Source organism: Brassica rapa, chromosome A10, assembly GCF_000309985.2.
Source record: "Brassica rapa cultivar Chiifu-401-42 chromosome A10, CAAS_Brap_v3.01, whole genome shotgun sequence".
Lineage (NCBI taxonomy): Eukaryota > Viridiplantae > Streptophyta > Magnoliopsida > Brassicales > Brassicaceae > Brassica > Brassica rapa.
The window spans coordinates 13,971,844-13,995,354 of record NC_024804.2 but is presented as its reverse complement, the minus strand read 5'-3'; the positions used below and the strand labels follow the sequence as shown (position 1 = coordinate 13,995,354).

Sequence of the window (23,511 nt, the reverse complement as noted above, 5' to 3'; positions counted from 1 at the left end):
AATCTTTATGACCAATAATTAAATGACAAGTGGTCATTAAGGGCTCCACTTTATAGATTCAACATTGTTGAATTCTTTTAACCATGTTTAATACACTTAGGGGGGCGACTGGTTTTCCCGCTACCAACCGCAACCACCCGCAACCACCCGCAAATGCAGCTTTTGCGGTTGGTAGCGGTTGTCGGCGGTTTACAACAATCACTCAAATCGTTCTAGACCCCTTCAAATCGCTCAGAATCTCATAAATTCAGAAGCTAACTCCAGCTAGCGTTTGCGGTTGCGTGCGGCTACGGGAGGGTAAAATTTTTTTCTTTTTTTTAAAACAATATATATACAAAAGTAAAAATATTTAATAAAAAATTTAAATTGAAATTATGAAAATATTAAATTAATATTATAAAATTTTATAATAAAAACAATTTCAATAATTTTTCAAAAATTAAAATTACAACTTTCTAAATACATGTAAATATTGTTAATTTATAAAATGTAAATATATGTAAATATAAAATTTATATTTAGAAAGTTATAATTTTATGATTTTTGATATTTTTATAATTATATTAAATGTAAATATTGTTAATTTATTATTTGACTGTTACCGCATTTGGTAGTTAACCAGTCATAAATCACCCGCAAACGCACTAATTTTTAACCGCAGTACCAGTCGTACAAATTTCTTAAAACCGTTAGAAACTACAACCGTCCGCATCCACAAACTCCCGCAACCGCAACCGCAACCGCTGCGTTTGAACGAGTCAGGCTCTTAGTGTACCCCACCACTACATATATATATAATATATATACATACACATATTTATATTTAAAACTCCAATGGGTAGAACTCTCCATTAGAGGTGCTCTTACAATTCAATTTGTTTTTCAATAGACCATTGTATTCTTTCAACTATTGAATTTTTTTATTCAATAAATCATTATAGATAGTCTTACGGAGGTGGATTACATGTTAAAAAGTAGCCAAAATTAAATAACTATACATATAAAGCTAACAAATAACTTTGAACAGTAAGATATTATTTACTGCTAAAACGTTTCCAGCTAGAAAATTTTACCATCTTGAAAAATATTTTTTATAAAAGAAAACGAATATTATATCTCAGTTAAAAACAATAAAACATTTTGAAACAAAATATGGAATTGAAAAATCATTACTACCTATTCTCTTTTCTTCTTGCTTTCTATCTTTTGTATTTGATATTTTCTAATTATTTTGTATTAGATTTAAGAACAAAATAATTTTGAGAATAATCTGTGACACTGTTGTGAACAAGGCCCAGTCCAGAGAGAGGCCCAAACTAAAATCCATTGCCAAGAACATTGACTTCTTTACATAAAAGATTTTGGTTTGGTTCAAGAAAGACTTCGGTTTTCCTTTCGAGTTAATTTTCCGGTACGATTCGGACTGAAACAACGTTTCTCGATCAGAAAGACAGAAATTATAACCAGCGCATTAAGAATTTTGAGAAGGAATTAAAACTCAATTGAACCCCAAACCGAAATAACCGAAGCGGCTACAGAACGACCACAGAAACAGTGACACGGTACACATTAAAGATCGAAGATAGCAACATGCAGAGATTTAAAGAGATAAAAACAAAGAAACAACTCGAGACCAAAACCACCTGTCCAGAGAAAGACACCCATTACGACACGTGTCGAACCCCTACATGCTCCCGAACACTTGTTTATCCTCGGAGAAGACAGAGCAGCCCTCTCACTTTCACACTGCACCGTTAAAGACAGAGGACCCTCTCGTCTTCTATATTATCTGAAAAGAAAAAGTGACCTCTGTAAACACTCGAAAACACTTTGATCTTTCTTAAAATCAGACAGTTAAAAAGATTTGGATCGATGAAGGTGCACGAGACAAGATCTCACGCTCACATGTCTGGCGACGAGCAGAAGGTTTCTACATCAAACGTTCTTGTGATTTGTATTATAACGTGTATATATTATATAATATATTTCACTGTTTTCTTCAGAAGGGAAACTTGAGGAAGCACAAAGCAGAAGGGAAACTTCCAGAAGCAGAACAGTCTCCAAAGAAGGCAAAGTCAGAAAAGGATTCCGTCAACGGCACCGGAGATGAGTATAAGGAGTTTTGCAAAGCGGTGGAAGAGAATCTGTCCGTTGATCAGATTAAAGAAGTTCTTGAAACCAACGGTCAGGATTGTTCTGCTCCGGAAGAGACCTTGCTAGCGCAATGGTCAGTCTCATAACTCGTTTGTAACAACTTCTTTTCTTGTAATTGTTTTAATGTTTTGAAAGTTTATTTTTTTTCTTTCTTGAGCAGCCAAGATTTGCTGTTCTATGGGGCTTTAGATAAATGTCCTTTATGCGGAGGTAATCTCATATGCGACAATGAGAAGAAGAGATTCGTATGTGGAGGTGAGATTAGTGAGTGGTGTAGTTGCGTGTTCAGCACGAAAAGTCCCCCTAGGAAAGAGGAGCCAATTAAACTTCCTGATTCGGTCATGAACTCTGCTATTTCTGATGTAAGCTCAATCCATAAAGCCCTCTCCGCATAAAACTTTTTTTTTTCCGGTTGTCTTATCTGTTGTTGTTTTGATGTAGTTACTCAAGAAACACCAGGACCCGAAGACTAGACCTAAAAGGGAGTTAAGTTCTGATAAACCATTCACGGGGATGATGATCTCCCTCATGGGACGTCTCACGAGAACACATGTAACGTAGCTCGACTCTGTTGGGCTCTTTATTGCGCTGCTGCTTCCGTGTTTTACACGCTTAAACATTTGTTTTCTCTCTGTTGTTGTAGCAATATTGGAAGAATAAGATAGAGAAACACGGTGGGAAAGTCTCAAACTCTGTTAAAGGGGTGACATGTCTGGTGGTTTCACCGGCTGAAAGAGAACGAGGTGGTTCTTCAAAACTGGTGGAAGCAATGTAAGGGAAAAGAGTTTTCGTCATAGAAGCGATTTGGTTCTGCTTTTAAAATCATTAAACTTGGTGTTGTTACTTGTGACTCAAGGGAGCAAGGTCTACCGGTTGTGAGTGAAGCTTGGCTGATCGATAGCATTGAAAAACAAGAAGCTCAGCCACTAGAAGCTTATGACGTGGTCAGTGATCTCTCAGTGGAAGGGAAAGGAATCCCATGGGACAAGCAAGATCCAAGCGAGGAAGCAATTGAATCCTTATCAGCTGAGGTTTTCAGTAGCCCACCTAATTGATTCTAGCTTCAAATACGACAGAGTATCTGATTAGTGTTTGATGTTTTCAGCTAAAAATGTTTGGGAAGAGAGGAGTCTACAAGGACACAAAGCTCGAGGAGAGTGGTGGAAAGATCTTTGAAAAGGACGGGCTCTTATATAACTGTGCGTTCTCACTATGCGACTTAGGGAAAGGGCGTAATGAGTATTGTATCATGCAGCTAGTGACGGTGCCTGAAAGCAACTTGAACATGTACTTCAAGAGAGGAAAAGTAGGAGACGACCCTAATGCGGAAGAGCGGCTTGAGGAGTGGGAGGATGAAGAAGAGGCCATCAAAGAGTTTGCAAGGTTATTTGAGGAGATAACAGGGAATGAGTTCGAGCCATGGGAACGTGAGAAGAAAATTCAGAAGAAACCTCATAAGTTTTTTCCCATTGATATGGTAAAGGCCCTTGTACCTTGCACCTCAAGGTTTACCTCTTTGGTATTGTATTGTGTAAAAATGTCTAGTGTTTTGGTTTCTACAGGATGATGGAATCGATGTGAGAAGTGGAGCACTTGGACTAAGGCAACTCGGCGTTGCTTCAGCTCATTGCAAGCTTGAATCGTTTGTTGCAAACTTTCTTAAAGTTCTCTGTGGTCAAGAGATCTACAAGTAAGTTTCTTAGCACAAACTTTCCACTCTACTTGTGAATGTTCTGATCTTTGGATCTTTTGTTTCAGATATGCATTGATGGAGCTTGGTTTAGATCCGCCTGATCTTCCTATGGGAATGCTAACTGATATCCACTTGAAACGATGTAGGTCTTTGTGGACTAACTAAAATCTTTTTATACAGTTCTTGCTGTCATATTTTGATTAATGTGTCTTGTCTCTATATTTGCTTTTAAGGCGAGGAGGTGTTACTTGAGTTTGTTGAGAAGCTGAAGACAACAAAGGAGACTGGTCAGAAAGCTGAAGCAATATGGGCAGATTTTAGCTCACGGTGGTTCTCTTTGATGCACAGCACAAGGCCGATGCGCTTGCATGACTTCAATGAACTCGCAGATCATGTAAGTAAAACTAATATTCTGTCTTTATTACTTATGTTATACGTCAGTAAAATGAAATTTTATAGTACTGTATCTATGTGGTTGCAGGCTGCGTCTGCTTTTGAGACAGTGAGGGATATAAACACAGCCTCACATTTGGTAGGGGACATGCGAGGAGACACACTTGACGACCCACTGTCTGATCGGTACAACAAACTTGGCTGCAAAATCTCTGTGGTTGACAAAGAGTCGGAAGATTATAAAATGATTGTGAAGTATCTGGAGACTACTTATGAGCCGGTGAAAGTCTCTGACGTTGTAAGTTCCTGTTTCTTATGCATGGACTTGAAAAATAAATGAATGTTGTAGATAATTTAGCTACAATGATGTTTTGTGGTGTTGTTTCAGGCGTATACTGCGACAGTGGTGAATGTATTCGCAGTTGAATCAAAAGCAATTCCTTCTTTAGATGAGATCAAGAAGCTACCAAACAAGGTTCTTTTATGGTGTGGTAAGGAATCAAAATCTGTGAATACTGTTTGTTCCTTTTTGTGAAACTAGTCAAACTCAATATTTTTGATGTTTTACTTCACTCAGGGTCTAGGAGCTCAAATCTATTGCGACACATCTACAAAGGGTTCTTACCTGCCGTTTGCTCTCTTCCAGTCCCTGGTTACATGGTAATAAATGTTGTTCCTGTCTGGCCTTTTTCTCCATATGCTTTGATCTGAACACAGATTATTGTGTGGTGGTATTCTTTTTATTAGTTTGGGAGGGCGATAGTATGCTCAGATGCAGCTGCAGAAGCAGCAAGGTACGGTTTCACAGCTGTGGATAGACCAGAAGGGTTTCTTGTGTTGGCAGTGGCATCACTTGGTGAAGACGTTAAGGAGTTCACAAGCCCACCAGAGGACACAAAGACATTGGAAGAAAAGAAGGTTGGAGTGAAAGGGTTAGGAAGGAAGAAGACTGAAGAATCAGAGCATTTCATGTGGAGAGATGACATCAAAGTTCCTTGTGGAAAACTAGTCCCATCGGAACATAAGGACAGTCCTCTTGAGTACAACGAGTACGCAGTATATGATCCAAAACAGGTAAACAAGGCAAACCAAATCTGTTTTATGTTTTACTACACTTAACTATGTTGCGACTTATTAGCGTATTGTTTTTTTTTGCTTGTCAGACGAGTATAAGATTCTTGGTGGAAGTGAAGTACGAGGAGAAGGGAACCGAGATAGTTGATGTGGAACCAGAGTAGATTCAGATATGGGCCGAGACGGTTTTTGGTGGCGAGAAGAATCCATGGGCGACGGTTTTTGGTGTTTCATGTGTTTGTATATTAGGTTTATCAATGGCGAATGTATTAGAAGTAGTTTTCTTTCTTGGGTTGTAAGGAAAATGTTGACCTATATGCAACTGCTATGCTGTGTGAAGCTTTTTGCCATGTATATAACATTTACACAGTTACTGTATGTTCCTGGCTCATGACTTCACAACTTTGATATGGGATGGGCTCAAGTTAAAGGCTGTTTTTGTCATCTCGACTAAAAGCTGTGTATAATCCAGAAAACACGTAAGAATTCCCAAATATTGAATGTAGACGCTGGCATGTTATTTGACGTTCTTTGGCTCATTAGTATATAGGGTCTACATCGATTAGTATGTTCGTTTTGCTTGACACACAAGCATAAGGTCTATCTTGGTTACTAGACACCGAGCGGTTTGGGACTTTGGGTGGTGTGAAGCCACCGAAGACGGCTCTTGGTGTGTTCGTGTTTTCTGTATTAGGTTTACTGCAGTGGCTAATGCAAAAGTGATTTATTTTCTTGGGTTGGAAGGAAACTATTAAATAACTGTTCTGCTGCGTGAAACTTTTTGCTACTATATATTCACACCGTTGTTAACTAATTTATACTGTTAAAAATGGTCTAAGCTGTGTTTTTTTTAGTTTACTGAGATTGCAAACAGGTTGTTAACTTGCGCATTACGTGTAGTTAACAATATCTAGCCAGAAGCGTATTGATTTGTTTCTGGATGTTTCCGTCTTTCAACCTTCATTTTTTGTTGACAGAACATACATTTCTATTCTGATCAAAAAAAAAAAAAAAAAAAAAAAAAAAAAAAGAACATACATTTCTGTTTTTTTGCATTTTAGTTGTTACCATAGATTTGTGAGCAGAGCAACGTTTAAAAAAAGAGCTTGTCGATTCTTGGATTGTTTAGTGTTTACCGTACAACAACAAAAGACGTACATATCCATCTCTGTGATCATATCACAACTGATCCCAAAATCAAGTTATCAAGACAGCTTTCCAAGTTTAAGGTAATTTAGCTGTCTCTGTAGATCCATAAGCAGCATCAGCGGAAGAAGTATCTATGTCGTTGAGACCCAACTCCTCGTTTTGCTCCCACGACCTCTCGAACTCTTCATCTGTAGTTCAAACATTAACAACACATGTTATTCAAAGCACATGTGAGTAGTATCTTTAGAGTCAATTTCATAATGCTATTTACAGAATTCAACAAAACTTCAAATCCATCTTTCCAAGACATAAGTAACTCATTTCTAACTCTGATCTATAATGACTGAAATTTAAACCAATTTAGGCAAAACGAGGAACTTACATGTAAGCTGATGATCATCTTTGATATCATCTGTTACTGGTGAAATAAAAGAATTTGCTAATTCATCATCAAGAATCAAAGTCCATGGCTGCTCTAAGCTTAGGAGCTGCAAGAAAATAAAAACGAAAATCATTATTTAAAACCATGTGACTTAATCCTTTGGTTTTTTTCCTGCTCATCAAGAACAACAAAGATGGTTACCTTGGTTAGCCTGGATCCAAATTCTTTCCACTTGTTCTTCTTACTTTCATCTAGACTGTCACCAAATGTGAACCCGTGAACTCTCGCTAGACCTGTTACCACACTTGGGATCAGTACTTAAGAGCTATATAATTCAATCATTGGCAATAACGAATCTCGAAATGCTTCCATTATCGAAACAATGAAAGCTTTGCAAGGCAGAATAATAGGATACTTGGACTTGACTTATGCTATGGTTTAGTATTATATGTTCCACAATACTTGGACCACTTAAAAAATGATTAAGGCGTGGACAAAAGATAATGTTGAAAGATGAATACTCACTTTCTCTGATCTGTGTGACCAATCCTTCCACTGTTGTTACCATTCCACCAAGTGTACCACCAGCTAGCTCCAGATCAAGCTCTGGGATTTTCACTCCTGCTGTGTCCGACTAATACACGCGATAAACAAAATGAACCATTAATAATATACTATACTACGAAGGTATTGCTCCAAAAATACAACATATAACAATCCATTTCATAGCCCTACGTAGTGGTCCATAAGGTTGTCTACTCCAATATATACCAAAGGCTGAGAATGAAAATAAACTGAAGTAAAAAAACTAACCTTGATAACATCTCGGCTAAGGTCAGCGACGTTCTTCACAGAGAGAGTAATTTTCTTTCCCTTTTCAGGAATAGCACCACCAGGCTTCAACTGCTCACGATTATTACCCCACAAAAAAAAGTTAATAACCTTAGACATATGTCTGCAACATATCTCTAGCAAGATCAAACCCAAAGGTAAACCAACCTCAGAATTGCGATAGCCACAATCCTCACATGTGGATGCCATGACAATAACCTCCTGAAAGTAGGGGATTTCTATTTTCTGTCAAGTGCTAAACAACAAGTATAATAGGATAGGAAACTTGTTTCTGAAAAGGATACTAGTCACGAACATCCGTGTCTCACACAGCTTCGTACATGCTCCGCAGGTTGAAGGGAAAGTCATCACCTGTTAGTTAGAACAATTGTAACGTCTTTTCTCGAGTGATCATAACCTTTAACATTCCAAAAGTTATAGAATTCAGAAGTTCACCTCTTCAGGCGCAGAGTATCGGAACAAGTTATCGGAAATATCAGTGTTATTACTCTGAGCAATAGCTCGATGACCACCTGTTGCTCCGATAGCACCGTGAGGTGTAGAAGTTGTTGTTGCAGCAGAAGGCGCGCCAAGGCCTCCTTCTGATTGTGATGGGTCAGCAAGGTATCCAAGTGTTGCTTGTTGCTCTGGGGTTCGGTCGTAGAATTTGATGGTTAAAGAGGGATCTGATGATGGAGCATGTCTGCCATGTTGCAAGAACTCGTCATAAGCAAATAAAAAGAAACATAACTTCTTCTATCTTTGGTCCTTACGGGTTTTCGATGAAACTGTTTCCAGCAGGATCATCCAAAATGAAGGTGAAGGGTGTCTCCGCTTTAGCACAAGCTCTCAGTTTGGACAAGAATTGGTCTATGGCTTCAGCAGTTTTGGGATCAACTTTCTGTGTGCAGCAAAAGATTTAGTTAAAGATTCTTTCCTGTTAATATAAAATAAATGTGAACTTTTTACCTTGCGTTCTTCTTGAAGGGCACTTAGTTCATCGGCAGCCCGTGCTAATATCCCTTCCACCTGTATATTAAAAACAAAAACAAGAATTCGAAATTTGGAAACTTAAACCAGAAACAAAAATTTTAGTTTGTACTAAAGAAATAAATACCCCAAAAATGAAAAAAAATGAACTGTTCATAAATTGTGAATCATAACAAGATGAATAAAAGATATCAAGGACTTACAGTAGACAAGCTTCCGCGTTGGGCCTCTGGTGGAATCTCAAAATCCAGTTCAGGAATCTGAATGCATATATTCGCAAACTACTATCATTTTTCAGCTTCAGATTACTACTATTTTTCATAATATGAGAAGCAGGCTAATTCACCGTTTTCAGAAAGATTAGGGGAAGCAAATTCGTATAAATATGCAGGAAGCGGCACAAGTTTGCAAAATAAGAGTGTACTTTTGATTCCATAGAAAGACTCACCCTAATAGTGGCTGATTCAGATTTCACAACTTGCCTGTCAAATATCTGCATTCACATAGAAACAAGAAGGTACAAATTAGCTTAAGGAGCGAGAGAGACAACAAAAGCATGATATTCATGTTCCTAGCATGGATTTGAATCAATGTATAAACCTTCACATCGCCAGCTGGAACATCTAGATGGTAACAGCATCCTTGGGGTTGAATCTTGCCCGCAAACTGAACTTCATTGTTCCTACAAAATGGATAAGAGATTAAAAAATATGAAAGGCTTTTACCTTTTCAACTGAGAAAAAAAAACAGAAAAATATTTAGTGATTGCACCTTTCTCCGCAATGAGGACATTCAAACGCAGATATTAAGACCTGTAAGCTATAGTAGTTTAGCAGTGCGATTTGAAAATTTATAAATAGAACGTAAAAGTTTCTTTAAATCGAATAATTGATACTTTGTAAATCTCTGAGTCTAGAAAATGAACAAAAATTAGTGAGATCTACAAAAAGAGTAGGACATACCTTTCTGAAGTGAGGAATCAGGGTCAATAGAAATCTACTTGTTCCCTGGTAAAAATAAATAAGAAGCTATTTTATGCACAGAAGAAAAGCTCACCATAAATAGATTTTTTTTCAACTAATTGCCACTGACTGAACCAAAAATATCAATATACTCTCCGCAGGTTTCTCAGTGCATCATACAAAATATTGCCAATAGGTTGTATTTCATCCCAGCTACATTCCAATAACAAACCCGAGAACCATTGGATTGGAGAAATAAGTAATGATATCTATGTGCTAAGTACAGTTAATAAACTATTGGAAACAAGGTGAAAAGACTGAACAGAAACTAGCATGTCTTGTTCCTAGACATTACATTAGTTAACAAAGGTTTCATCAAAGTATATATAACTCCTCTTTTCCTGTGACAAGGGCACAAGGACTACATAACCAAGATCATGAATCTCAAAGAAAACTAAGTAAGTATGCGTGTGCAAGAGAGATAGAGAGAGAGAGAGAGAGATACATTTTCATGGCAGCGCATGCACATGCTCTCAACAACATAGAGGGGAGCACCAAAGGAGTGATCCGCGGAAACAGCTTCAACCACCGATCTAACATCAATTTGCTCATCTTCTCCGTTGTCCATCATCTCTGAAAGTTTCTTCAAACAATCCCAATAAGGAAAACAAAAGATTAGCTAAAAGCAATGATACTACTCTGTCTCCATCAAAAAGCTAATTAGGTAAAATGATTATGAGAGGGTTCCAAAACCAATCCATAAGCTAAGAATCTATAAAGGGTCTCTACAGAATCCATATTTTGAAGAAGACGAAGATGGGGCCGTTGCAAAGTTTCGTTTTTTGTGTGGAAAATTGCAGGGAAAGGAAGAAACTTTATTACAAGTATTGGAAAGGTTTGAGATATACATAACCATGTAATGCAAAGCAGAGGATATAGGACAGAAGAGCGAGTAGAGATACGGAACAGAGAGAGAGCTTTGTACCTCGACCAGGTTCGGGAAAGAGCAGAAACAGAGAGAGAGCTCAAGCCGCCGGGAGAGTAACGACGATTTAGGGTTCGTTAAATTTACTCGCCACGACGCCGTTTCTAGTATTTCCAATCATTAAAACGACGTGGTATTAGAATACATTTGGGCCACAGCAGACCGGCCCATTAACACAACCAACCCCAAGTTAAGCGATGACAGGTTCTTGGAGACTTCAATGTATAGAACTAATTCGGAGAAAGAGAACCTATAAAGGAGAAATTATCATTTCTAGTTTTCTAGTCATAGTTTTTTTTTTTTTTTGCTAAAAACAAGGTAAAAAACTTAACAACAAGTCATAATTTAGTCATAGTATTACGAACTAAACAATATGCTTGTATAATTTTTTAGTATGTAAATGGAATAAGGACTACACAAGATGAACATTTAGGGGTATCTATCACTTCTAGTATTTAAGTATATAATAAGTTAAAATACATCAGAGATGAAATATCAAGTAAAGAAAAGTTCTCAATTCCGTGTCAATTCAAGTTTAAGCATCATTAAAATTGTTGTGCGACTTCTCCCGTCTGCACTTACAATCCTAACTCTTATGGTTTTTGAGTCTTTTGACCAGGAAGTGAAGCATCTAATGGATTTTTTATTTTATAGTATATAATATAAGCTATATACAATTGGTCTTTTAAGGTCAGTTTCTAATAAGTCAGCCATAGACTATATTTAAGTCATAGAATGTATCCGCGTAACGGTTGGGATGTTGGGTATGGGTTCAGAAGTTTTAAGGGTGTCCACTTAAATTCACATTCCACATGACACCCATATCGAAACTTACAATAAAGGGAGAAAATGCATTGAACTAGACATCGTTCATGTGCTGTACAGTTAGCAAGTGTCTTAATCTCTCAATAAAATGTCTCCGTAAGTCCACTACAGCCGGTTCCATATACCTATCTATTTCTTTTTCGTTTATTTGGGGGCACAAAGATATGTACCCTAATAGTTTGAGTTGATGTTAATGCTGTGATATTATATCCAAATTCAAATACGATATAATTCATATTACGTAACAAAAGGAAATTCCATCCATGTATTATTGAGAAGATGTAGACAAAATATGTCGTAGTTTATGTTTGTGTCGATAAGCAATGATTTAGTGAAAGTTTTGTCTTTTTGCTCTAAATAATTGTAAATATAACTTCAGTTTTAATTATTAACATGTTATAAACATGCCATACATTTATATATAAGTGAAAGTTTTGTCTTTGTGCTCGAATATATAAATGTATATATAACTTCAGTTTTTTTAAGTGTTATAAACATGTCTTTCATTCAAAGCGCCCCTTGCATAAGGCAGATAAAGCAAAGGATTTAGGCCACAAATTTTGATTAGTTTTTAAAGGCCACATCTTCTATGTTTTTTAGTAAAACTGACTATGTACGTTTTAATTTCTTAGCTGTCTTAAATTTCATTCTTTTAAATCATTTTCAGAAACAAATTCTTTGTTCTGGTAACCTTTTTAATTTTGTCATCGTGAGTTGAACACATTTTTTTGATTTAAATATGTTTCATATTTAAAAACACTTTTTAAGATATTTATAATTATTTACATTGAAAATGTTTTTGCTTTAGGCCACCAAAATTATTGGGACGGCATTCATTTATCCTATATATTCCAAGTAGTTTCTTTTTTTTTTGCTAAAAGATTATATATTCCAAGTAGTAGGTTTAAATTTTAAAACGATTTTGTTCTGCTACTGGTAGCTTCAGTTATGCTTCCAGTTTTATTGATTTGAAAATATTTTAGTTTTCGACCTGCTAATGTTATATACTTTCAAAGTTCTTAACACATAATATAATATACAGGTACGAACTACATAGCTGTCGTGCGGTCCGCGTATACGCGGTAGTCTTTGATTCTTCTTTGCCTGTGTAAAATTTACTCTAGAATTGTGATGTGGATTTTTAATTTGTAGCTATTTGATTTTAGTCTTAGAATACAATTCACAGTTGAGATGGTCTTTAACTTTTTAAAAGTATAGGAGCCTAAAATCATAGCAACCTTGTTTCGAGTTCACATAAGGTGTCTAACCATAGGAGCTCAAAACCACAATAATAACCTTTCTTTCAAGTTTACATGGAATGTTAATTTGTATTCCGTAGGTGTTTTATGAGAAATGGATTTTACAAAATAGTTCTCACAAAACTAAGTAGTTTGTTATCCATAAACCATAAGGTTGAATGGTTGGTTGGTATGTAATGAACTTCGGGACCAGTGGAGAGAGGATAATCCGTGTGGAACACTCTGTTAAAAAAAATGATGAGTTAAGAAGAGAAAAAATTGTGGAATTACTTATCCTCCGTTTTTAGATAAATTTGAAAAAGAAAAAAAATGTATAAGACCCTAGGTGGGATTTATAACACACTTCAAATATTTTGAAAGGAATAAAAATTACACTTTTAGAAAACTTATAATAATAATATTTTTAATAAAACACCCTTTAACACAAAATTAAAATACCTCAAATAACTAGATAAATTTATTGTTATTTTAAGGCTAAGACGGCACTTGATGTATTTTTTACTTGGGTGTTCTTGATCTACATAGTACATACACAAATTTGAAAAGACTATAACATTATGGTAAGATATACACGATTACGTGAAAACTCTTGTGTTTATTTACGTAAATGAAAATAAATTATAAACTAAACTTTAGAAAGTTTGGTGAAAATGTAAGGGCAAAGTTATTCAATAGCAATACACAAAAACCGCTATACAGAGTTTTTCTGACAATTTTAACTTTTCATGGACATTTCTATACCAAATCAACCCGAACTCAATATTTTTTGTCATCACTAAAATGTACACTAACTTTTAACAACTTAAGCATTTGGTCTATAACGATTTAGGATGAGAAGCCATTGTCGAAAGTTCAAAGACGGGTCCAACCCCACCTATATTGAAACTCAGCTATGTAAAGTGTATATTCAAATGGGTGAAAATATATATGATATATCATGCATAGATGAAAGTGAAATGAGAAAATTTTATATAAAAATAAGCCTTAAACCTACTAATTTTTTTTTGTGTGCATAACTAGAATTAATTTCACTGAACAAGAGACGGTACAGAGACCAAACCCGGTACAAAGTCTGCAAGGGCTTGTTTGTTCATTTAGTTTTGTAATGGAAGATATAACGGCTCACAACTCAAGATGTCAAACCTCTTTGAAATGTCAAAGACACGCAAATAGTTGCCGTTCATATTTGCCAAATTTCTTCTAGATAGACAATAGTTTATTTAAATTATATTAAACGAATATATGTATTTTATGTGTTTTCATGCAAAAGCTAATCCGACCGGAGTGATAAAATCCCCAACTGTTTGGAGCAACATGTACATTATGTAAATCCTTGTATATATAACATGGACGTAATGTAGATTACTGAGCAGGAGAAGAATTCAAAGACAATGGGAATCAATTATATCAATGTAGGGTAAGTCCAAAATGGAGGTACTTGCGTGGAAAACATACCTCTTTAGTTTCTACTACCAAACTTTATTGACACAATAACTAACTAATTGCAAACCCTTATAAATTGACGGCAAAGGAAGTATAATTATCGGCAGCTTTCAGCTTCCAACTTTTAATTGCATATATATTACGTGTCGTCCGCATGTTCTACAAGATTAATCATTACTAGATTTTGATATGTGCATCTGCACGAAAGTTTACTTTATCTTTTATATAAATATATATTTGTTGTAAATAGACAATAAACAGTATTATATTATTATATTATTATATGTTATTTTGTTTTTTTAAGTATAATATAATATTTCATATATTACTTTTTTCTAAAAATATATTACTATTTATTTTTCATGTCACTGTTATATAATATCATATATGTGTCATCATATAACTAATCGTATTTTATATGTACCATCATATAAGTAATCATATAATTAATAGTATTTTATATGTATCATCATATAAATAATCTTATATATTATATTTTAAGAACTTAATATGAAATATAAAAACTATAATTTAGGCTCGTGGTTGAAATTGGACTTTGTATTATATTTTTTTTATATATTTTTTAATAACAAATTAAAATGGTTTTTCAAAAATATTTTAGTAAAAGTCAATTTTTGAATACATGTATAATTTTGAATCAATTTTGATATAAAAGACGAGCCAGCATAAGTACACTTGGACCAATATTATACACTCGCACACACAGAACATCCGTGGTTATCCGTGTGTGTCCGTCAGCACACACATGACGTCTGTGGCTGTCCATCAGTACACATATCAGCACATTGGTCCTTGGACTCAGCACACTGGTCCTTCCCGTGGACTGTTCAGGTGATTTTGGTCCACGTGGGCTGTCTGTTCAGTACACACAAGACGTCCGTGGGTGTCCGTCAACACACACAAGACGTCTGTGGCTGTCCGTGTGTGTTCGTGTGTGTCTGTCAGCACACACAAGACGTCCGTGGCTGTCCATCAGTACACATATCAGCAACGTGCTCCTTGGACTCAGTACGCTGGCCCTTCTTATGGACTGTCGGGTGATTTTAGCCCACGTGGGCTGTCTGTTCAGTACACACATGACGTCCGTGTGTGTCCGTCAGCACACACAAGACGTCTGTGGCTGTCCGTCAGCACACACAGAACGTCTGTGGCTGTCCATCAGTACACATATCAACACGTTGGTCTTTCGACTCAGCACGCTGGCCCTTCCTTTGGCTGATTTTGGACAGCCATAGACTGTCCTTGAACTGCCGATCAGTACACATATCAGCACGCTGACCACACATATCAGCATGCTCGTCCTTCCCATAGACTGTTCGTGTACTGATTTTTGACAACTGATGCACCATGTCAGTACACATATCAACACTCTGGCCCTTTCCGTGAACTATTCATGTACTGATCTGGACATGAGCTCGAGTTTTGGTGGACTGGACTGTCCAAGTCAGTCTGATTGAGTTCGAATGAACTGATGGTCCAAGTGTACTTATGCTGGCTCGACTTTTACTAAAATATTATATCAAAATTGAATCAATTTTTGAATATTATGTATAATTTCGAATCAACTTTGAATTAAATTTGAATCAATTTTTCAAAACACTTTCTAAAAGCACTTCTACTTTAATAAGTTAAATAATTATTTTAGACTAAATATGTTTTTAGGTAATTTGATTGGACTACTTTTCGTATATTTTAAAGCTAGCCCAAATATATAGTTTCTCATAATATAATGGATTTCTATTTTTTCTTAATAACTAAATCCTATTACTTTTTTTCTAATATACTTCTATCCATGTTTCCAAACAATATTTTTTTTACTGCTATTCATGTTTCAAGACACTTCTTAAAGGTACTTCTAGTTTAATAAGATAAATTATTTTTTTCCTAATATACTGTTATTCATGTTTCCAAACAATATTATATTTTTTTTACTGATATTCATGTCTCCAAACACTTTGTAAATGTACTTCTACTTTAGTAAGATAGACTAGGTAATAACCCGCGCCTTGCGTAGAATGTGATTATTAATTTTGTTATTTTTAATAAAAATACTTAAATCGGTTTAATCTAGATATTGGTTCGGTTTTAAGTTTTTTTTCTTGGTTTTAATCTTTTAAAATATAACTATTATTTTAAATTAATATTCATTCTAGTTTATTCGGTTAAAATGTTTGATTTTTTGATTTTTTCGATAAAAACCAAAAATTAATATTATTTGTTTATTTTCATGTTATAAATTTTAGATAGTCGTCATGTCGAACCAATAGTTTCATATTATAGTTTTTAAACAGATAATAGTTTTAAAAAAGAAAAGAAAATTATTAAAACAAATCATTTCACTACAATTTGGTCGGTAGTGAAAAAAACATTAAGAAAAATATTCCAACTTTCAAAAAAATTAGATACTTCAGTAACGGATAACGAATCGAATCAAAATTTATGAATATTTTGCTCAACTTTATCCGTAAACAATAAAAATAATATATATAGTTTGGTTTTTGATTCGTTATCTATTTTTATTTGAATCAAAAAATCTAGAGTTTTATTGGAACCATATATGTGAGTTTTATATTAAAAAAACGCAAAGTAGATAATGTGAACACATTTATGAATATAGTGTAAATGCGTTAGCATACTTATTATCAAATCATTGTAAGATTACCGCGTGTCTATTATAGTGTGAATGCATTTATTAAAATGTTTCTCTTTTAATACATAAGGATATTAAGTTAAACGAGTTGAATTTGTTAATTGAAAGCTATACAAACTATTTGTTACCAAAATAACCTACGTCGTATAGTTTTTGTTTCCAAAAGTTATGGCCATAGAAACCAGCAAATAAAACTAGCAGATGGAATTTGAGTGGTGCCGTATATATGCTGACAAAATAAATAATTAAAAAACATTATTGATTGTTTTTCTATACATAACGACCATTAGAAGACTAGGTGATTTTGATTGACGTTTATACGTTTTAGTTTTGCTCTATCTGCTGCGCAAAACTAAATCATAATTATCTTGATTATTTAATACAGATATGGATCCATGTTTTAAAATCTATGTGATGTCCGGAAAATGATCTATTCATGGATTGTACCTCTTCTAGGAAAATTAGTTTGGACCTCTCCATAGATCTGGGATACCCCCAGATTAATCAAAAAATAATGATCATTAGAAAAAAAATGAAAAAACTGCACCGTAAAATGTAAACACAATGCGGGCATAGTGGCGACAGCAGTGATGCTCACTTATAGACACATGGACACCGATAGAAATTGTCTTAGATGTGCTGGCCTAATAGAGTCGATTAATTATCTTCTTTTTTAATGCCTCCCAACTCTGCAGGTTTGGACTTTATCGGACTATACGTCCCTTCCGGATTACTTCCCGAGTACATCTATATACCAAAACATGAACTTTCTGTTTTGGAAGAGAAGATAGATGGCTCCAGTGAGACCACAATTTGATACATTCCCATGGATCTATTGGTACATTTTGAAGGCGAAGAACGACAAACTATTTAATGGAAAAGTTGTATCTCCGATTGACACTCTCTAAAATACGTCTCTTGAGGCAGAATGTTGGAGGAAGGCTAACGAAAAAGAGAAAGCAAACAAGGATCATGACGATCCTCCTACTATAAAGGTTGATACATTGCTTCCTTTGATACCTCGAATACCTACATGTCAAATTGATGCGTCAAGGATCGATAATAGCAGTGTTAGTGGCTTAGGGTGGAGTCTTAAGGATCAAATGAGTTTTGAATATTTCGGATTACGGACGTGCAGCAGGAACCTCTCAGCTTTGCATGCTGAAATGAAAGGTTTACTCTGGACAGCCTCATGTATGAGAGACATGAAGATATCCTCGATACGGTTCGAGACAGATTGCTCGGACATAGTGGACATGATTACAAACCCAGAGGATTGGCCAACATTCGCGACAGAGATCGAGGTGTTCTAAAGATTACATGAAGATTTCGAAGATGTGAGACTGATTCATATTCCTCGGAGTAGGAGTGGTCGAACGGACGCGTTAGCAAAAGATGCTAGGCTAGAGGCTATATTTTTACCCATGTAAATTAGATTCGGTCAAACAGAAGTACTGCTTGGAGAATCGGTTCGTCTGACCATCACTTGATTTAGCTTAAATGGGTAGTAGAAAAAAAAACGTAAACACAGTAAATGGCTGAGTATCAACCGTAGCACATGGAACAGAAAATCTTTTCATAATTGTTGTCATAGTTAGCAGCTCTAAAAATATAGATATCAAATTATCTACAGTTAGTGTTAATAATTTTGTTTCTTTACCTACCATCAACTGTCCCAATAGTTTAATGGATCAAATACTTTCTTGAGTTAGTATGAATTTCCGGGAATCTTTCCTTTTTTTAATGATGCGGCGTAAGATACAATCATAAACATAGTTTAATTGTGAAATCTATTTCGGGTAGGTTGTTGACCTGATCTCTAAACATCCGATATCACGTTAACGTTGTACGAACATGTCTCATGTTTATGAATTATGAGAAACCTTATCTATAATTCTAAGCACAATTTATGTAATGAAATCTATTAATTATAGGTGTTATGTCATTGTACAACTATCCTCATTACCACAAGTAATAAATGATTTCAAAGGGAGGACTGAGATAGCGAGATGATGGGTCGGCATGCAGTCACGTTTCTTAAATGGTGATATTTGATATTTGTGATTCTGAAAAATATTTATTTAGTAATTAAATAACATCCAATATTTTCTGTAATTAATGGGTAGGTTGGTCGATGAAGAAATTGTAAATACGATAGGCAGTAATAAGGATCGCAATGTTTACGAGTCTATATATAGTAACCTTAACTCAGAAAGCTTCAAGTCACCCAATACAATCAAGTTTTGTCTGTTTGTCTTAAGTTGATTGAGTATAATTTGTTTCAATATGGAATCCAACTGTGTTCAGTTTCTTGGGGACAAGACGATTCTCATCACCGGTGCTCCTGGTTTTCTTGCCAAGGGTACGTTCTTTCTACATCTTCCTGCACTTCGAGTCTGGTTTTTATACCATAAGATTTTATCATTCAATAACCTGATGAAAATCTCGTAATCGATTATATGCTTCATACTATTTTCTTTGAGAAAATGCTACAGTAAAATGCTTCAAACTATCTTTGTAGTTATAGAGATTCTTACGATTTTAATTTTCTTCCGGGTGGAATTGGCTATTTTATTGTATGGTTGCCATCAATATAACTTTCTTGTAGCTAGTGAGTATCTAAACATTTCATTGATCTTTCCAAACGAAATTTTACCGGTCGGTATGTATATATGCGTTCCTCGTTTCAATTGATATATAAGAATAACTGTGACAAGTTTTTTGAAGATTTAAAAAAAAAGTTTTTGAAGATATATACTGATGAATTTTTCATGATTAATTATCCACTTCATTTATTGTCACACACCTTATAGATTTATGTGGCCCATTCATATTACATATATCTTCAACATATTCAATGAGTTCCTATGTATTATATTATATTTTAAAATTTAGTACTTTTATATTATAGAATTTGTTGCGACGGTGAAATATATATGCTTGCTTCATAGATTCTGCGTTTCCGATTTAAAAACAAAATTCCTACGCAAATTATATATATTATATTTGCACCAAATATCACCTAATAATATAACTAATGCTCCTTAATCATTATGTTTGATGAAGATTGAGTTTATAAATCTTCACATATTTTTTTTTTAAATCTGGGAATGTATGTATGAGAGTTGTATTCTTGTAGACGAATAGTATTTAATTTTACATTCTGTTGATAAGTTGATTTTAGTTATTAGTACATCAAAAAAGGAAAATATTTATTTCTTAAAACAACAACTCTGGAAAAAGTAAGAAATAAATAAACTTTTCTTGAAACAACAACTTTTGGAAAGTCAGAGTTTTAGATACAAGAATTACTTAAAATCTCTTGTGTGTTTTTCTTTTCTTAATTAGTTCTAGTAGAGAAAATTCTGAGGTTGCAACCAAATGTGAAGAAGATGTATCTTTTGTTGAGAGCTTCCGACGATAAGGCAGCCATGCAACGCTTACGTAGTGAGGTATGACATAAGTTAATTAATCAAATCCCATAACTAAAACACTTATTTACGTAAATAATAACCCTAGAGGTGATCCATTACTTAACTCAAATGATATTGACAATATATTTGCTTTGTTTACAATGATACAACAGGTTGTGGAGATAGACCTTTTTAGGGTGCTGAGGAAAGATCTAGGTGAAGAGAATCTGGATAAATTAGTGCATGAAAAAATCGTGCCAGTTCCCGGTGATATATCGGTTCATAATCTGGGATTGAAAGACCCTGATCTTTTACAACGGATGTGGAATGAGATTGATATCATCATCAATATCGCAGCAACAACGAATTTCGATGAAAGGTATGACCCAAAAAGTTGTATAAGTGATATATACTTTATATAATGGTTAAAGTTATAACATGTGATTCTTGACGACTACTTTATAGATACGATATCGGTCTTGGCATCAATACATTCGGAGCTCTCAATGTTCTCAACTTTGCCAAAAAGTGTGTTAAAAGACAATTGCTTCTCCATGTCTCAACCGGTGAGTTTAATATTTCTCACAAAACCCCATCATATATGTACCAACTACCAACCTGGCTTACCTTAATTTGCATTTGTTAATTTAGCATATGTCTGCGGAGAAAACAAAGGACTATTCCTGGAGAAACCATTCAAGATGGGGGAGAGTCTCAGCGGGGATAAGAAACTAGACATCAATGTAGAATTCGAATTGATGAAACAGAAACTGAAAGAGCTAAAGCATCAAGATTGTACTGAAGAAGAGATCTCACAGTCGATGAAAGATCTTGGAATGACAAGGTATGCGGCCTAATCATACCCTAAATGTTCTTAATTAAATGTTACTTTCATCATACGTTATTCTTATAACAAAACAATTTTCATATAGGGCAAAGCTTCATGGATGGCCAAATACATATGTATTCACCAAAGCAATGGGAGAGATGCTAATCGGAAGCTCTAGAGAAAATTTACCACTTGTTATCATTCGTCCAACAATGATTACTAGTACTCTCGCCGAGCCGTTTCCTGGCTGGATCGAAGGATTGAGGTGCGAACCGGTTAATATCATAATTCTTTTTTTTTAATATAAATCAAATGAGTATGTCACGAGTTATATATAACGTGTTAACTCAAGATTCATATTTAATAATTTTTACTATGACGTTCAGAACAATAGATAGTGTGATTGTTGCATATGGCAAAGGAAGGCTCAAGTGTTTTCTTGCGGATTCAACCTCAGTCTTTGACCTTGTAAGCACAAATCTAAGCATGACTCGACACCTAATTCAATTTATAGCATATTAAATAACACATATATTACTTGTTTAAGTTAAATACATATAATCCTCTTATAACAAATTTATGGAAAGTGCTACATCATTTTCAGATACCAGCGGACATGGTGGTAAACGCAATGATCGCAACCGCAACAGCTCACTCTGGAGAAACCGGGATCCAGACCATATACCATGTCGGCTCTTCTTTTCAGAATCCGGTCACGTTTGGACAACTCCATGACACCGCGGCTCGTTACTTCACTAAAAAACCTCTGGTTGCTCGCAACGGCTCACCAATCATAGTATCAAAAGGAACGATTCTACCCACCATGGCTCAATTCAGCCTCTACATGACCCTTCGTTACAAGCTTCCTCTGCAGGTACTTTAACCTCCACTCTGTATATATAATAAAAAAATCGATAATCATTTTGATTTAGATAACATATGTATAGTATAGTTAAATATTCGGTGGTAAACCATTCTCCAGAGAGAAAATGTGAAAGCTTCGATGGCTACGTGCTGTGGAAATTTTGTATAGTGCGGATTCGAATTCAGATCTATTGGAAATCTACGGATACGATAAAGTTTAAAATATTAATATTTAATGAGTTTTAGTTAAAAAGAATTTTAGTATAAGATATTAATATTTTATAATTTGTTTTCTCAACATTGTTTCTCTTTTGTTTTTTGTTGTCTTTTTCATTACAGATACTTCGGTTGATTAATATCATTTACCCATGGAGTGAAGGAGATAAATACAATGACCTTAGCCGCAAACTCAAGCTAGCTATGCGACTAGTTGAGCTTTACGAGCCTTACTTACTCTTCAAGGGCATGTATGTATTTTATTCATAAATTTTCACCAAAGACACCAAGTAATATCGCTCTTATAAGGAAAGGAGAACAAATAATACATCATTAACTATACTACAAATGAGTTTCTATCATATCTTTATGTCGTAATCGCAGCTTAACTAAGCCCTTAACATTATAAATTCTTGTTATGTGCAGATTTGATGATTTAAATACCGAAAGACTGCGAATAAGAAGAAAAGAGAACATCAAAGAGATGGATGGATCGTTCGAATTTGATCCCAAGTCCATCAACTGGGACGATTATATCGCAAACATACACATTCCTGGCCTCATCACCTATGTTCTTAAACAGTAAATTATAGTAATTATGTGCTTGAATACTAGTAAAATCGTATTGTGAAGTATTGAAAGGAGTTCGAATCAATCTCCTGTGTAATATCATTATATATATCAACGCATTGTATGAATATGATTATATATGTCACTATAACTGAATTCTATTTCCTGGCTTCATTAAATATTATAGTGAGATCTACAAATATTAATAGAATATGCGTTGCCTTGTATGTACTAATCAACTATTCCAAGAAGGATGAGATAGCCATGACACTTCATTGTCGCGTGCTAGATGTCTTTCTTCCACCATCTTAAATTTGTATCATGGTAGCATGCCCCACTTACGAGAAAATGAATCCGAATATAATAATATCTATACAAAGGTAGGAGAAGAAAAATCAAACCCTTAAACTGTTGCATATAAATGACAAATAGTACACTCTGAGCTCCTACCGGCAAATTGCACTCATTGTGTTTATCGACTTTATGTCTGTCAACTTGCTATCGAAATTATTTTATTAATATTTCAATTATTGTAAAACGGATAGGTTCCGAATGGTAACTACGATTTGAGCGGTGCAGGACAAGCGGTTCAACTGCGGTGCGGTTTTAACAGTTATAAAAATATATAGATATATGGTATATGTAGGTTTCGAATAGTGACTCTAGTCCCGCCTCGCCCCGCAGTTAAAAGTAACAAAAATCTTTACATATACTGTATATCTATATATTTTTATAACTGTTAGAACCGCACCGCAGTTGAACCGCTTGGTCCGCACCGCTCAAACCGCAGTCACCATTCAGAATCGTA

The 23,511-nt window shown here is 34.9% G+C and overlaps 3 protein-coding genes across 3 annotated transcripts; 2 read left to right on the top strand and 1 right to left on the bottom strand.

Annotated features, from left to right (window-relative positions):
* The first annotated feature begins 1,767 nt into the window (after nucleotides 1–1,767).
* Nucleotides 1,768–5,722, top strand: LOC103845539 (protein ADP-ribosyltransferase PARP3). The gene is made up of 15 exons (XM_009122407.3): nucleotides 1,768–1,926; nucleotides 2,004–2,227; nucleotides 2,315–2,516; nucleotides 2,596–2,706; nucleotides 2,798–2,925; nucleotides 3,011–3,185; nucleotides 3,260–3,631; nucleotides 3,717–3,844; nucleotides 3,913–3,989; nucleotides 4,081–4,241; nucleotides 4,329–4,538; nucleotides 4,629–4,731; nucleotides 4,818–4,900; nucleotides 4,988–5,314; nucleotides 5,404–5,722. Exons 1-15 carry the CDS (start codon nucleotides 1,873–1,875, stop codon nucleotides 5,476–5,478), a joined length of 2,430 nt encoding a protein of 809 aa, XP_009120655.1. The 5' UTR covers nucleotides 1,768–1,872; the 3' UTR covers nucleotides 5,479–5,722.
* A 666-nt stretch (nucleotides 5,723–6,388) lies between these two features.
* Nucleotides 6,389–10,838, bottom strand: LOC103845538 (zinc finger protein ZPR1). Its single transcript, XM_009122404.3, has 17 exons — nucleotides 10,614–10,838; nucleotides 10,134–10,271; nucleotides 9,629–9,673; nucleotides 9,438–9,478; nucleotides 9,267–9,348; nucleotides 9,115–9,159; nucleotides 8,870–8,926; nucleotides 8,646–8,705; nucleotides 8,450–8,577; nucleotides 8,133–8,379; nucleotides 7,982–8,048; nucleotides 7,845–7,915; nucleotides 7,659–7,748; nucleotides 7,371–7,479; nucleotides 7,047–7,138; nucleotides 6,846–6,951; nucleotides 6,389–6,651 (listed from the first exon to the last, which is right to left on the bottom strand). The coding sequence occupies exons 2-17, from the start codon at nucleotides 10,257–10,259 to the stop codon at nucleotides 6,539–6,541; spliced, it is 1,479 nt and encodes a 492-aa protein (XP_009120652.1). The 5' UTR covers nucleotides 10,260–10,271; nucleotides 10,614–10,838; the 3' UTR covers nucleotides 6,389–6,538.
* Nucleotides 10,839–19,008: 8,170 nt separating this feature from the next.
* On the top strand, nucleotides 19,009–22,875 carry LOC103845537 (fatty acyl-CoA reductase 1). The gene is made up of 10 exons (XM_009122403.3): nucleotides 19,009–19,173; nucleotides 20,160–20,263; nucleotides 20,398–20,603; nucleotides 20,690–20,790; nucleotides 20,876–21,068; nucleotides 21,157–21,318; nucleotides 21,440–21,521; nucleotides 21,658–21,927; nucleotides 22,257–22,384; nucleotides 22,560–22,875. Exons 1-10 carry the CDS (start codon nucleotides 19,098–19,100, stop codon nucleotides 22,717–22,719), a joined length of 1,482 nt encoding a protein of 493 aa, XP_009120651.1. The 5' UTR covers nucleotides 19,009–19,097; the 3' UTR covers nucleotides 22,720–22,875.
* The last annotated feature ends 636 nt before the right edge of the window (nucleotides 22,876–23,511 follow it).